The 16,825-nt window shown below is 44.3% G+C and overlaps 1 protein-coding gene across 2 annotated transcripts in view; it reads right to left on the bottom strand.

Annotated features, from left to right (window-relative positions):
• Positions 1 to 15,856, bottom strand: part of PLOD2 (procollagen-lysine,2-oxoglutarate 5-dioxygenase 2) — a 47,109-nt gene extending 31,253 nt beyond the window's left edge. The window contains exons 1-2 of one of the 2 annotated variants that reach the window (XM_063408085.1): positions 15,387 to 15,856; positions 1,132 to 1,223 (exon numbers count right to left, since the gene is read on the bottom strand). In XM_063408085.1, the coding sequence (XP_063264155.1) occupies positions 1,132 to 1,223; positions 15,387 to 15,483 (189 nt within the window). In that variant the 5' untranslated portion in view covers positions 15,484 to 15,856. The remainder of the gene's footprint in view (positions 1 to 1,131; positions 1,224 to 15,386) is intronic. The other variant, XM_063408086.1, reaches the window with a different exon arrangement.
• Positions 15,857 to 16,825: the final 969 nt, after the last annotated feature.

Consider the following 16,825-nt stretch of genomic DNA (forward strand, 5'->3'; position numbering starts at 1 on the left):
ACATTCTGAATGAGACCTTTAAAATTCAGTAACATCCCTTTAGGAACAGGAGACACAGAAGACCTTGGTGGATCAGAGTATAACTAATTCAAATTGCAGGCTTTTTGCAGAAAAAGGGAAGGATAAATTTCCCAGTACACATCTCACTGCTAAAACTCAGCTGAACATAAAACTCCTCCCCAGCCAAGCACTATAGCAGATTACATGTCAAAATAGAGGGGAAAAAAAAGAAAAAAAAAAAAAAAAAAAAAGGCAGCTCTTTATGTGTTTTGAACATAATGTTTTTGGAACATATGAAGCCTGGAAGAACTACTTGCCATGACGTTTTGGACAAATCTGCAAAACTAAAAGATGTATCCACAGCTCAGGCTGCTCAGGTGCCCTAGTACAGCTTTATCATATTAGGAAAGATTCTCTCAGTCTTCTACATTCAGTGGTAGAAGTCAAAGACCCAAATAATTTCCTATTTATAGTGCAGGCACTGTGGTAAGTAAGCAGAAAAATTTCATAATAGCATGTGAATTCCTGGATTTTCTCTTGGCAGAACCAATTTGTGGGGAGAGTTTAGAAGGTTAGTGCCCTCCCTTTTTCCCAGGGTCATGCAGAGGCCAACCTAAGTACGTGACACATGGAGGCACAGAGCAAGGCAGAAAAGGCTGGCAGGGATGATAGAAACACATTGTCCTCTCAGAAATTACAGGTTCCTGGGGAACACAGAAATTTTCAGTTGTGACCCTCCTCCTTGCAGCAGTGTTCCAGCCTTGCTTAAGAGCACATCCAAAGCCCTTGGGTGCAGTACAGCTCCCAGAAGTGTTCATACAAACAAAATTGGCCTCACTGAGAAACGAGGCCCGGTGACAAACTGTGACAACTGTGAGTGAGGAGGATGCTGGCCACGATGGCTACAAACCTCTAAAGCAGCCCCTAAGGCAGGGAAGCACCTCCCTCCCTCCCAAGGTGCTTCAGAGGGCACCCGCAAGTAAGCAACAAGAAAAGCAGCCAGTGCCCCTCCTGCCCCCAGCTCTGCTGATGTGTCCCTCTGGCCCAGCACACAAAGAGGTTACAGCTACCATAAACTGGTTCTGATTCACAGCAGGGACACACAGATATTTGGTACAAAACACACCATACCTTTACTGTGTAGTTGAAATGCTTTGCAGTTCGCATGAAACGGTGAAAGCCATCGGTTTCTTTAGTTGCTACAGTAAAGACTAGAAGTTTATCTGAGGAAGAAAAGGAAAGAACATGTTTTAATATGCTTTCAGGGCACAGTTAGTAAAATAAAATGCAATGAATAGCACTAGCTCAGGATGACGTTCTGTGTCTCATTCAAAGAGAGGAGGCAAATATGCTGCCACAGTATAGGTGTGAGACATTACCAAACCACAACTGCTGTGGGCAAGGTGCTGTACTTAAAATTATCCTCTGCCAGATGAAGCAAATAAGTCTATCTACACTGTAAACAACACAAAAATAAAGCCAGTATAACTATTGGACAGGAAGAAATCTTTGAAACAAAAATAACTTGCTACTTTTCAGTCTGAGTTAATTCTGTTACCTGTTACCACAGGACTGAGTGGTGGTAAGAGAACTTCACCCAACCCCAGTAGCTCTCCCCAGCAGCCAATGGTGCACACTCTTCATGAAAATAAGTCAAAAAAACCCAGCCAATGAAACCAATCCCTCAACAAGTTTAGTGCTTTCAAGTCCTTGGGCGGAAACAAAAGAGCAAGGAGTTTGCTTGGTTGGTTTTTTTATTCAGAGCATATTTACATTGCAGCATTGCTAATTTTGCTCTCTTACTGCACACAGGCAAGTGACCATGCAACCAATTTCCTCTTCACATTCCAGGGCTTTTAACACAATTCGAATGGGGTCATGAATTTCCTCTAAATAGCTTCCCAATTAAACTACTGAACAACATTTAGAACCCTATGCAATATGCTGCATAATGAAAGCATAAAAATTCAAAGCTATGAGAAGGCTTTACCCCTATCTAAAATCAAGTATTTAATCAGACCAGCCTGGATGCCAGGGTACATTGCAGTTTCCCCAATTCAGGGCAAGTTGAAGCAACAGCTGTCCTCTAAACAGAGCCCATGAGATCAATCCTTACAATAACATAAAATTCAGCACCTATGATGAGTATTCCAGACAGAGTGCCTGTTGCTGCATTACTTGCCAAAAAAAATCCTTTGGATTTACCTTCCTCAGTCCAGTAACATGTGCAAGAAGTGTCTGTTACAGGAAATATTCCTATTAACTCTTCAGCCTTGTCCACCACCACCGGGTCAGCAGCCCTCAGACACCCAAGACATCATCCTGAGTGTACTCAAACCACTCCCTATATTGTTTTATGTGACACCAGCAAAAGTTAACACAGAGATGATGACCCAGTTCCCATTTTGTAGATGAAATGCACCTTGCAACTTATGCGATGCTCTGCAGCCAATACTCCAAGTGTATTGACTCAGTCAGACAGAAATACCTGTCAGAATACAGGCATAGTTTGTAGAGGAATAAAAAAACCCCTGTTCTAATGAAATTCGAGTCTGTCTGAAGTGGCCACAAACTCTGCAGACCAGTCTCAGTGGCAATGCAGTGTTCCCACTGAAACAGGCTCAGGGTCAGCCCTGGTCACCAGGTCACCTCCAGAACACTCTGCCAGGGTTCTGGCTGCTCCATCCTCAGCAGAGCTGTTCTAGTGTACACAGGGCACAGCAGGAATGAGACAAGCACTGTCATACTGCTACTGATCTCAGTTTAGGGGTGCTCCTGACTCAGGGGGTGTTTCTGCAAATTGCAGAACACTTGATCTGCTTTGAGACCTTGCTCTTCCCAAGCCACTCCCTGAACAGATGAAACCTTTCGGCAGTGAGAGCATCCTGTGCCCAGTACCTCCACCATCAAAAGCCATCTGTGCCTTGGGCAGGGCTCCTGCAATTTCACCTGATCCTGCCCAAGGTCCTCAGCTACAGACAACATCTCTACCTGCCCTCCCCACTACACACAGTTTTGTGGATTTCTTTCATATCCTGCTATTGATTGCTTTTTCTTTTCTTGGCTGGGGTTGTCTGGGAGGCATGTCTGTGAACGGGCACACTGCACAATCCTTTTCCTCAAAGGTCCTAGAGGCAATTTTACCTGTTAGCTCTACTAAACCAGACTGGCGCTCCTGCAATACAATACACAACAAAGAAGAAACTGAAAATATTGTAAATTCTTCCATCAACTCAACTTGAACATCCAGAAATTTTGGATTAACCGCTCCACCTTTTTCTCCCCTTAAGTGCTAGCAGACTTTTGTAGCAAAGAATCAGAAGAAAATCTCCCAAATACATCTCAAAAGGACAGGAGGACTCACAGTGGACTCACATGGACTCACAAAGAGACAGAAACTGAGCAATAATGGCTCAATACCTTCCAGACAGTTTATTATAAAGATGACGCAATTTCAAGCAGTTCTACTGAAATCACCACAAAATGAATAAAGAACATTGTATCTTAGACTGTGACTAAAACAGAACTAAAGACAGACGAGAGTTTTCCTCCATAAAGGAAATTCAGGCCACCTTTTTGTTCAAGCACTACATTTTCCAATTATAGGGAAGTGGAAAAATCTCATCATACCAGAAACTGCATCATCAAGCCAACTGGATCCATCATTAGAAGTTTCCTAGGTGACCAGATCACTGACTATAACCATGGAATTTGGTTTGAAGTAGGCATATTTCACACCTACACATTGCTAAGAAATGCTAACAGCAAAGATCTCAAAAATCTGTACTTGACAAGACGATGTAAATTACAAAATGTGGGCTGCATCAGATTCCTTCTACAGTTACTAAGTCAAAGAAAGTTTAAACTAACATACAAGTACAGTTTGGCAAGCAAAAATAAAATCTACAGTTCTTTATGGGATATTGTTACTCTCTGTTAATGGAATACACATTATTCATGTATTTCAAGACTCACTGTGGAGTCTGGTATGTTACTCGACTTTTGTGGAACAGGAGGAAAGAGAATAATGTGCCAAATCATAAGGGATTTCAACCTGAACTATACGAAATGAAGAAAGCTGAGCAGGCAAATAATACTGATATGAAATGGCAAAAGAGCCTGTACTGCAAAAAAAGGCTGCCTGAGTGGGGTTAGCAAACAGCCACAGAACAAAAGAAAGCTATTTTAAAGATACTGTTTACATTGGAAATGTTTTCTTTTTAACATGCTTACCCACAGTCTTTTTTTTTTAATGAGAGTTGAAGAAGTTGAAGAGGTTTTATTTGATGTCTTTGTTGCACCACTGACCTTTAAGTGCAGGTGGTATTCAAATAATTTTTAAGTGCAATAGAAGTGTAAATATAGCACTTGAAGTCCTTTTAGAATTAGAGTTTCTTTATAGATAACTTAGTCTTTGCTGAGGCCTCCTTTTTTTTTTGGTTTGTTTTGGTTGGTTTGTTTTGTGGGGTGGTTTGCTCTTGTTTTTTCTTTTTTTTTCAAGCTGTGTCTGACCAAAGAGCAGAGAAACATGTTTTTATTCTATATATAGTATATATGGAGAGACAATGCAAACTGCAGTAAAGGACAGTTACCTTGGCACATTATGGAGGGTATTATTAACCAAATGAGGAAAGCAGAACCATTCTCCTGCAGCTAATAAAAAACATTAACCTAGTTCCTGTGGGTTGCTGTGACTATATTTAGATGTGATAACTTGCACATTTTCACTGGCAGATTGCCACTAAATGTAGCATGGGAGATGTTTGTTTCTTCCAGTGGAAGCGAGTGAAGAGAATGCTTCTGACCATTTCATACTTCTGCTAGTTTCTTTTTAACCTTTTAAACTTCATTCACTTTGAAAAATATATTCCTTGCTCGCTATATTTAACTACAACAACTTCTTGGAACACTTATCCATCCCATTTGAGCATAGCAACATGGATAGAAAGTGACTTTCAAGATCTCACAGGAGTTTGTATGTGAAGAACAACACTCCCAAGGCAGCAAGTTTATCCAAGTGTCATTTCCATTTCAGGATGTGCTCAGCTATTCGTGTGTGCTGCCACCCACCGTGTCCCTGTGCCCAGAGCAGGTGTGGCCCCAGGACATGCCCTGTGGGTGCAGAGGTGCAGGGCTGCCCCAGAGCCCTCCCTGCACAGAGCCCCCAGCAGCATCCCTGCCTCCAGCCGTGCAACAAACACCCAGGCACAGCAGTGGAGGGATGTCTGCAATTTCTCAGACCCCAAGCTGCCACTGTGGCTTGGTACTCCCCAGTGAGAGCGTTGCAAAATCCCCACAAGGAATTCCAGCTGCAGCTGAACACTGTTCCTGCCTCCCCATCCCCTCCACAAACCCCTGCCCTGCATGGAGGTGCCCACCTAAGGGGCTCTGCTGTGCCATCTCACACACAGGCTTGAGCTCTGCAGCTCAGCCCCGAACTACCCACCCCACACAGGGACAAACACAACCCTGGGAGTGTCTCCCAACAGGAACAGCATCCTCAAAGAGCAAATCTCCAGGAGACCAAGGACACAGCACTGCTCCCCCCTCGCAGGGTGCTGAGGTGCCACGGAGGGTACGGGCTGCTGGCATCCCCGCACACAGCCTGCCACAGGCACCCTGGCACTCACCGAGGGGACTGCTGGGCTTGGCATCCACTTCCAAAGCCAGTCACACTTTGTGTAAAGAGGAAATGTAAACCCTATGCTGAAGGTCAACAGGAAGGCATGAAAAAAAATCTCCCAAGAGCTCCCTGCCAGGTATGTGTTCGGTTACTTGGACGAAATTGTGTCAGACAGATTTCTGATAGTTACACCCACAAAACAGCTGTTCTGTTTTGAAAACAAGCCTGAGAAGGCACACGTTTAGCCAAGAAAAGTATATCCAGTGACTAACAGAATTCATTTGCACATGCAAATTAGAAACCCTCTAGCAGACAAGTTGTGAAAAACACCACTGCACATGGAGCACATGCAGCGCATTAGGGAATCAGTGAAAGTTTATCCAAACAACTCACTCTTCCAGTCCTTTTTCTGCTAACTTCAGGGACCTGACTGCATCATAAATATTTATTTCCAGAAAGAAGATCAATAAACCAGAGCCTTTGCCTTCAATGAATTGCCTGGCAATGTCTAAACCAGGAATTGCCACGGCAGGACCACTTTAAGTAGCAGTGACCTTTCTCCTTGTATCCTGGCAAAGAAGCATGCAAAGAACTACAGTCATTCCTCACACACCCACATGGTTCTTATTTATCTTGAATGAACACTCTCAGAGATTACTACATAATTTCTACCAGGGGTTGTGGGCACTAGTGTAGCAGCCTCAGAGCAGCCAAAGCTGAGGATATTGCTCACAGGCACACGGAAGCTGACATTTTGTCCTTGGATTCAAGTACTACAGACTGCTCTGGAGTAGAAGCGAGCTGGAAGATCAAAAGACATCTGTTCATGGTACCACATTATGACATCAAAACCTATCTCTATCTTTAAAACTAGTGGCTTATAATGGTAAACAAATGATGTTTGGTACTTGTAATACATTTTTATCCATGTTCTAGTGCCTACATGAAACAGTCTATTTTCCTGTTTGCAGATTACATCCCACCCTGAGCTGCTCAACACAGGAATGACTGCTCATTTAATGGAAAGACTGATACATAAAGTTAGCTATTGCAATATGCAAAATAAATCAACAGCAAGCTAATAAATGAGCTGCTAGATATCACAGGAAAAAAGCTTAGATAGGAGGGATACTAGGAATACTTCTATGGATTTAAGGGGAAAAAAAAGCACACAAAATGGAAAAAAAAAGGTCTGGTAGTACTAAAGCATAGGCTGGACAGATACCTGGAAGAAGCACATGGATGCATTCAAGCTCATTGATAAAGCTATGTAATTATCTACTATGTCTCCTGAATCACTGGTAATGTGGGAAACCAACCAACCAACCAACATCTCACAACCCCAAAAACAAACAAACAAAAAAAGGGAAGAAAAAGACTCCAAACAAACTCCAAGCAAAGCACAGACATGATTCAGCATGCCTTGACACCTCATAGAAGAATGCTTCTCTGTCATTGGAGAAATGCACTAAAGCTCAACACAACTGAAAAACTGTTCTCTGCATGGACTCCTCTTGTCAAACTTAAAGAGCACAAAATCCAATCCTTCCTCATGCTTTCAGGACAAGCTGAAGCTCTGCAGAGAAATAGAGAATCACCAGTGGGGCAAACAACAACTTTCCTATTTACATAGACTTAGACTACGTGTTCAAAATCCCAAGAACCATTAAGACAACAAAAATACCAAAGAGCACTTTCAAAATCCAGATCTTTTAGCACAACACAATCTTAACACTTATCACTCACAAAGGCAGTATTAGACTTTTCAAAAAGGAATTTGGATTTTCCACTATGAATAGGAGTTACTGCCTAAACTTAAGATTCTGTGTCAAATAAAATCTTTGAAAATCCGCATACTCTGAAAAGATGTCAAACAGCTGGAGATGGGAAAAACCCATCATATACAATGTAACCATGATTATAAGTTATACCTACAGACATACACTTGGTTACTGTAATCCAGCAGCAAAGATCTTAAGTACACAATGAGAAAAACACAAACTATATGTATATAAATATGCATATACACATCCAGTGAGAGCTTATGATGTACATATGCTCAAATAAAGTAGTAAGCCAAAAGCAGAGTTTCTGGTCAAACAAAACTTTTGGCATAAAGAGGGAAAAGCCAGAGCCATCCAACAGCTGTTTATTTTCCCCCTAGGATTCTTTAGAAACACAACAATGTGCTGAAATAGCAAACACGGTCATCTTCTTTTCTCAGGAAATAAATGTGCATTACACTGCAGGAGGGGGAAAGATGACTGAGGCATAAAACAACTCTACTTCATACTTGGGAGTCCTGACTTTTTTTTAATCTGATCTTTATACAGTACAGTCATCTTCCACTCAGCACAGAACACTGCCTCACTCATCCCACACTTCACTGCCTCCCTGAGAGGCACACTGGTTCCAAAGTCCCACTGACCACAGCCATATAGCACAACTGGATTCTTTGCAGTTCAGTTGTATGGCTGGATTGAGGCTAAAACCTACCCCTCGATGGGAGAAAAAATATGCTTGAAAAGCTCATGAAAGATCAGGAAGTGGTACTAGTTAAAATAAAAGATAAAATTAGATTTAACAGATAGCAAGTTAAGAGCAGTCGTGGATTGCCATACACATAGTACATACTGATTTTCTATACCAGTGCAATTCTTGTGTGAGAGGAGGTTTTCTAAGAACCAATGCCTCTAAAGGTCAGAATTTGAAGAAGCAGACCTTACTGTACAGACCTCAGTTTGATCTGTTCTCCTCTGTATGACAAACCTCCCTTTAATCACTGCACCTCTATGCATACATCTTACTGCAAAACACAGACAGTAACACAAACATTACTTCTGTAATTTCCAAAAACTTATGAGATTCTGTAAACCTTGCTAAAGTTACAGAGCAACAGCCACTGGCTATCAAAGCTGCCAACACTGTCCCAAGCTGGGAATAGATCTAATGAAGGCAAGAAGCTTTCAGGAGCTCTCTAGGGAAAGAAATATAGAAAGTATCATTTCCCACTTTCAATTACTTTCAAATAGCTGGTACTGTTGCAACTTCCTCAACCACAGGACATGCTGCGGGTTACAGGGTTCTCCTTCTCCTCAAGGGTATTAAAGGAATAAGGAAGCTGAGTTAGCAAAAACACATTCTTATACTAAGCATGAGCTGCTCTGAATTTTCTCACAGTAGAGAATCTACGTTAGATTAGCACTTGCTAACACACAGCCCTTGGACAGGACACTAACATTACGGGTTTTTTTTCCTTTTCTACAAACTGAAATTCCCTCAGGCTTTAATTCACAGCACGCAGTGGTGTGAACAGGCATTTCCTCTTGCATGCAGGCTGACTCAAATGGCAAATGTACAGAGCTGCTGCTCACTGCTGTCTTTTGCCACATTGCTTCTGATGTCACTCTGATAAAGCAGCTAAAACAGTTACATCAAAATGATCAAATGCTGAACAGAGCTGGTTCAAAACCAATAAAATAAAAAATTTGTGACACACAAATCACAGCTCTTTCTGTATATGTTTATCCATACCTACACACACTTTCAAAGATCAGCAGGAACTCCCAATATACAACTGATTTCAGGAAGCATTTGAAAGCTGATTATGTCTCAGCTCTTAACTTACTTTCTTTTAATTCAGTGGTATTGAATATATAGTCAACAAGAGCTCATTAAGAGCTGTGTGTGCACTCATCAATCACGCACGTCAGCCCTGAGCACAGCACTGGCCAGTGCTCAGGCCTGCACTCACTCTAATGCAAGATTTCCTTGTTTTGATAGTTGAATAAAGCCAAACACAAGCAGCAGTAAAGTGCTTTTCCATCAGCTTCAGAGGACTTGGATGAGACCCTATGTACTGAGTCAGCTATTCTGCAGTAAAGCAAAGATAAGACATATTCGTTAGTTCCCAAACTAAGAAAAAATTAAAATCAACTGTTTGTAAATGGCATCATTACCATGCATGAAGGAACTCCTAGCTGCCTAACTTCCTGACAAATGGGGAACAGATCAGGCTGCAGCTGTTTATGGGTGCCCAGATAGAAACCAAACCACAAAAATCTTGGGAGCGGAGTGGATGGAGTCATGGCACAGGCTGTGACTCGCTCGAGCGCAGGGCTTGGCCAGCCCCTCTGTAAAGTGTCATCAGGCTGTGTCCTGAGACAGGACACAATTAGCATCAGCTGCCTAACTGAGAAAGTTCACTTGGCTTCTGCCTTTTTGTAGCCTTGCCCTCTCTTGTCTCTCATAAATATGTATCTGCAGAAGAGCATGTTTCCTCTTGGGCCGTTGTTTAACAAACCCAGCTGTTTAAACAGAAGTGGTCACACACAGCACCAGGCATTGCTGAAGTCAATCTTTTGACAGCTAATCAATCCATCGATGAAACTCAGCTGTTAGAATTTGCAATAATAGTTTCTCCTTTGACTAGTCTTGAAAAAAAGAAAAAGAAGAAGAATTGAAGCTGGAAGTGGGGCTGTCCTGAGGATCCCCAGCTGTTCTTTGCTGTCCTTCTTGCCTGCACTGTGGTTCATGTTGTAAGCAGATGCTACCACCCAGATCAGTCAGTTCATTCGAAAAAGCTTCAAATCTGGCCCTGTGTCCAGACACAGGACATGCAAAATTCTTCACACACAAGTGACACTACCCCAAAAATAAAATTAAAAAATTCTGTACATTTCAAAGCTCCATTTCTATGTGAACTAGAAATTTAAACAGTGACACAAGACACTGCAACATGGCATGTATGGTTATATAAAGACGTTTCTAAAATCATACATTTCACCCAGCAACAAGTATTAAAGTTATGAGCCTGGTTCTGATCCAACACACGTACCATGGCTTTACAGTGATGTAAAGCAGAATTAAGTAAAATGCTTACAAAGACACTGTATTAAAGTTTCACACGAATTACAAAACTAAATGATCCATTTTTACTTAAAAAATAAAGAAAAGTAAAAAAAACTAAAAGAGCAATGCTATCAGATGTTGATTACTTTCTGCACAGCTGATTTCAGCAAGAACGGGCTCATTCAGCACACTAACACAGAACCAGAGGTACAGATTTTATTTTCAGAGGAGTGGCTCTTAAACAACAAACCTACTTATGTTTAGCACTTTTTGTCTTTGTTCCTTACAGTATGTTTCCATTAATTACAAATACTGCAGCTTTAAAAACATACTTGCTCCTTCCTTACAAAAATAGATTTCTGGGATAAAACTGCGACTTTATGCATTTAGTCTCCTTATCACCAGTATAATCCATGTTTTTAAAATTAAATTATCCTTAAGGAGAAATCTAGAAGCAGTTCTAGTAATCCTAAAGGTACTTGTAGAGTCAGGCTGTGCTTGCAAGCACGTATTCCTTGAGAGTTAAGTGTCATTTATTCTCTAGAGCTAGACACAAAACTGCTGCTAACCTGTTTGGTCAACTTGTGTTTTGTGCTGGAGAGAACCCTGCTACTGTTCAAATTAAGAGGGATCAAAAATATTCTTGCTTTCAACTGTTTGCAACTGGTCCCTCAAAAACTATAAAAAATTAACATTATAAATGAAAACAAAAATACCCTTACTGCAACCATGCTTACCCCCTATGACAAAGGAATTCACTTGAGCAGCATGTCAATTAATTTGTAATTCAGACTGGCAGCTCTACACAAATGGAAAGATACTGCTTTGGATTACACAGTGCAATAGTGCTAATTCAACAGACAAACTAAACACTTCCCCATGAAAAGATGAAGTCACCTATGCTTAAGTAAGCAGCAGTGAGGGGAAAAAGCTAAAAACTTGCCCGTAAATGATGACTCTCCAGAATATACCACCAACCCAAAGAAAACCTGAGAAATAATGTTAGTTTAGATCCTTGACAGAAATACATTTCACATAAAGCGCCCCTGGCTCAGATAAATACAGTGGTCATTCCACTGTGCCCCTTCAGTGTAATTTACTGCATCCAGTGTTGATGGTAAAGGTCACAACTCTTTTACTCCTCCTTGTTTTTACCTAAAATGCATTTTACAGTCAAAGTTGCAATAACCCCAATGTATATCACAGAACAAAGCAATGTCACATCCTGTGGTATACTTCCACAGCTTAATTATTACCTCCACCTATGAAAAGAAAGGAAAGCCTAACCAAATAAATGTACATTTTCAGGGTTTTTTCTGCCAAATAGACTGGCATTGTGCAGCCTCTAACCCAAGCGCTACGGAGAACCCAGACTGCAAACCTTGGGTATCTTCAAGGATGAGTGTTTTCCAGGGAAAAATACACAATGAAAGCTTTGCTGCTCTGCACCTCTACCGCAATGTTTGTTTATTTAACTTCCAAACACCCACACCTCTCTGTACACACTGTTTCATTTGTCATTCACTGTTTATTTCAAAGCTGGAGGCTAAAGATATCTCCACAGTAGGTAATTCCCATCTAAGTGGTGCACACTGATGGTACCTGCATGAGCAGCCCCAGACACGGGTAACCCCAGCACTGCCCACTGCACAGTCAGCTCTGGGCTCATCACCCTCTGCTTTCACCCTTCTCCAAGGGGCAGCTTTTTCATCCAGTCCTCACAAAAAAGGGCACAAAAGTCCCATGAGATCTGGAGGAGGTTTTTCCACAACACAGGTTTATTTAGCAGTTTTAGGTACTGCAGTCACCAGAGGAGACAGAAGCAGCACCAGTAAAGAGGTGAGACAGAAAACTGGGCAGAGAGACAGAGGCAGGCACAGAGTGCTGTGCTCATGGCCTCTCCTTCACCAAGCACGATGAGGCTGTCAGTATTTCTAATAAGTACATCAGGATGTTGAATGACTGAATTTTCTTGTTTGGGCACCCCGGATGACCCAGAAGGAAAGGCCTATCGATCGCTGTCACTCAGAGCAGTTAGACTGAGCCCAAATTAACAGAAAGGGCAGCAGCACATGCTGTATCTCAAAGCGAGTCCTGGCAGAGCTGGACCAGCCAGCAATCACTGCTTGAGTCATTTGTGACCAGCACTTGAGGGACTCTGGGTGGAGGAAAGCCCAGTGGCTCTGAGTGCTCCACAGCTGGCTGGGCCACCATCCTTCCCAGCCCAGCTGCTCTGGGAAGCCACCCAGGCTGCTGGAGCCCCCCAAGCCACCCCTCCTGCTCTGGGAGGGCACACCAACAAACCACGGGCCCCTCAAACCCCCCTGAGGGCCACCACTAAAACCTGGGCCCCACACCTCCGGCCAAGGCGCCACAGCCGCTCTGGGGAACAGACTCCAGCGCCGCAAAGTCCTTTTCCATGCAAACAGCTGATGGATAAAACATCCTAGGTGACAACATCAGCTACATCTGCTGCCAAGAGAGTGTCTGCCTCTCACACAATCACAAATGTCATTTCCACCAACTTTCTGTGTGTCACAATAAGCAATCTGCAAGCAGCAAGCATGGTGCAATGGAAATATTTCAGCACTGATGTTTTAACACAGAAACTTTTGCATCTTCACCACACAGGAGCCAGTGTTTCAGAGCTCAACAGTGCTCCTCTGTGATTGCCTGAAACACAACCCTGCGGCCAAGGAAGGAGCGCAGAGGGATTTCTGCAAACACAGTTTGCCACAGGGCTGTGCCGATTGCTCCTGTAACCAGCGCTGTGCAACAGGCAGCTCTCCCGCAACTGCTTTTCCAAACCCTTCAGAGTAAAGTCTTGTTAAGAAATAAAGATGCAGCTTGGCAGCTGGTTCCAGACAGTCTTGTTAGAGCTTTTGTCGTAAGTAAGCAACACCGATGGACTGCACTAAAAATTGACGTGTAAATTGTGTCTTGGCTGCTGATTTATACCAAATTGTACAAAGTATCAAGAGACTAGAAATCAAAAAACAGATTTCTAGAAACAGAGGCACAATAAGGTCTGCACTTCGAGTAATACAGCACAGACTCAGGGAAAACATTTAAGGGTTAAAACTGGAATAAAAACAAGTAACACAGCAGGCAGCGTCTGAGGTCAAAAAACTACTCAGAGTGGTTTCAGTTCAGCAGAGATTGCTACAATTCAGGCTACTCATGTCTAAACTAAAAAGAATTAAGGTCTTCCTGCATGAACACCTATATATAAACCTATCAGTGCTTTCTTGCACTGTAACTTGTGTAGAATCATTTTTATTATTGATATAGACAAAGCAGTCTATTTTTGGGTTGCTGAATCATACAGTCCTGTCTGGACAGGGACTCTGCTTTGCACACATTTGAAACGCAGCAGGATTAAAGACAAACCCTTACCATGCCAGCTACTAGTTTACACCAGCCTGAGAGCCTGCACTTCAAGTGCACAAATAAAACATTATTTGAATAGATATGCTTGCAAGAATAACTATTTGCCATAATCGATCTCCAAAGAAGTTCAACTTACAATCTCCCTGCCCTGAAAACAGGGATAGGAGCTCAATTTTTTGCTAAAACCTGTCCCCAAAGGGTGCATTCCAAGGGGCAGCAAAGGCTGAAGGGTAATGCTCACACTTCCCCAACACAGCATCCACACCACAGCCTTCAGAGAAACACTCTGAATGGCCAGAAGTAGCAAAGTATTACAAAAACTGGAAATTAGAACCTTATTGAGTGGTCTGGTATTCTTTAACAGCTTTTTTTAATATTAACTTTTTACACTACTTATCAACTAAATCAGTAGTGTTAATATCAAAGTTAGAACCCGCTGACAAAACTTGCTGCTCAAATAAAGAAGCCTCCTTGTTCATCCCAGAAGAAATTAAGCTAGATATTAAAAATAACTTGATAACTCTTGAGAAAACAAGCAAAGAAATGAAACTTTTTTGGATTTCATGTGGTAATAATGCAGTGGGATGACATACCTTTGTACGCCTGGAATAAAAATCAGAAGTACAGACTCTAAACAGTATTAGAGAAAAAAATATGTTTAGCCATATTGTTGGACATACATATGCTTGGAAACCTCTCCCTGAGGGAATTCCCTGTATACAGGGTTTTTTTATATTTTACATGCTGAAGATAAAATCTCTTTCTACATCCCAGCTCCTTGAAGCAAAAACCACCACCCGAGTGAAAGGCAGGGAAGGCTCTGCAGGACGGGAACGGGCACTGGAGTCTCCGGCTGACTTCTGCACTAAGCAAGAAACCTCATCAGCGGTTGCTCAAGTTCAGAGAAGCAGTGACTGATGATACTGCTTTTCCGAGCATTGGAAAAATATGTTCATCAACACCTTGTCTCCTGGAGACAGGAGAAAAAGGGGCGGGGAGCGGGAAACGATAAAAGTTTAGGAGTCTCAATTGCCCTTAAGGAATCTTTTTTATTTATTTTTTTCCCTTAAATGGAATTAGGTATCTGTGAACTCCTGGGCGGGTTGAGACACTTTCAGCAGAGCGGTTCGTCTCGACGGCAACCCGGGGAGCGCCGCCCCGGCGGCCTCTGTCCCCAGCGCCGCTCCGCGACACCGCGCGGGGCAGGGACGGACCGGTCATTAAATAAATAAATAACCCAGAGGAACGGCGGGTCCCGGCGCTCCCTTCCCGGCGGATGTAGCCCAGCCGGCAGGCACAAAGCGGCCGATGCCGCCCGGCCAGCAGCGCATCCCCGCCGCCCGCCCGCGGGCACGGCCACCGCGTCCCAAACCCCGCACCGCATCCCAAACCCCGCACCCATCCGCATCCCAAACCCCGCACCCATCCGCATCCCAAACCCCGCACCCATCCGCATCCCAAACCCCGCACCCATCCGCATCCCAAGCCCCGCACCCATCCGCATCCCAAGCCCCGCGCTCACCTGCTGGGCCGGGGCGCTGCTCCGCCGCCGCCGGCAGCGCCAGGGCCAGCAGCGGCAGCAGCAGGAGCCGCGGCCACCGGGCGCCGCTCCTCGCCATCTTCGCCCTCCGCACCGCCGGCCTGCCCGCGCCGCCCGCCCCACAGCGGGGAAGGGGCGGCCGTGCAGAGAGAGGGGAGAAGCGCCCGGGGAGCGCAGCGGGCGGGCAGCACAGCGGCGGCGGCGGGCAGCCTCCTCCTCCGCGGCGGACAGCGCTCCTCCTCCTCCGCGGCTGGCGGCAGCCGCGGGCGCGCCCCCCGCGCCGCGCTTTATACGGCGGTGGGCGGGCAGAGCACCGGGGAGCAACAGGAGCCGCTGCTGCTCACGGAGCCGCCGGGGAGGGGCCAGCGGGCCGGGCGGGCAGAGCACCGGGGAGCAACAGGAGCCGCCGCTGCTCACGGAGCCGCCGCCGGGGAGGGGCGAGCGCCGGCCCCGCCTCGGGCCCGCCGCGCTGCACAGGCGCGGGCGCGGAGCCGGCGGACGGGCCGTGCCCCGGCACAGCCTTTGTGGGCGCCGGACACTTGCTCTGTGCTGTCACTGGGCATTATGTGCCGATGAACCTATTCCCGCAAATGTGATTTTGTTCGGGAGATGGTGAGCACCTGAAGCCGCCACGGCGTGAGCCGAGGAGCGATGCGAGCCCTGATGGCACCGGGAGCGCACTGCCCGTCCGCTCTGCTCGAGAAGGACGCGTCGGTCACAACCTCCGTCACCCCGGCATTCAGCTGGCTCAGTTCCTTTGTCTAATCAAAACACACAAATCTGATACATTTTTATCATTAAATAATAGCCAAAAAATCAGTGCAGGCAAGCACGATGATGATAAAGGAAGTGTACTGGCCCACCTTCACTCTTGTTCTTACTGTGATACAACGCATATTCAAAAAATACCATAAATGTTTAAAAGTGACATAAAATTATAAAAGCAGATGTCTAGCTATTGGAATCAGTGTAGATTTACACCTTGGAAATACTGTTTGAAGACCAAAGGCACAATCCAAAACAAAAATTAGTGGTGAAAGTAAGATTCATGTATTTGAGTTCCACGTATATAACCATCAAATAGACACCTCATTTTTTATCCTAAATGTCTCTGCAGGCTTAACAGATGTTCTTTTTTGGACCTATAGAGAACAGAAAAAAGAAAAGGGGGGGGAAAGAAAGGGAAAACTTGACCTGGGCTACTACAGCTCTAAGAAATGTGTGCTGTTATTTGGAACCCAGGGCAGAAATCAGAGCCTGCATCATTCTCCCAGATGCCTTTATGGTTAATTGGGAGAGCTCATTCTTTCTGAATCAGACTTCTGCACAAGCAGCAGGGATGGAGAGCAAACCAAATAAAGAGACTGGGTTCTTGGTCTGAAGGAGCTCCTGCAATGTAGAGGCTCATGAAAGCAGCAGCT

The sequence above is a fragment of the Prinia subflava genome, chromosome 11 (assembly GCF_021018805.1).
Source record: "Prinia subflava isolate CZ2003 ecotype Zambia chromosome 11, Cam_Psub_1.2, whole genome shotgun sequence".
NCBI classification, from domain to species: Eukaryota; Metazoa; Chordata; class Aves; order Passeriformes; family Cisticolidae; genus Prinia; species Prinia subflava.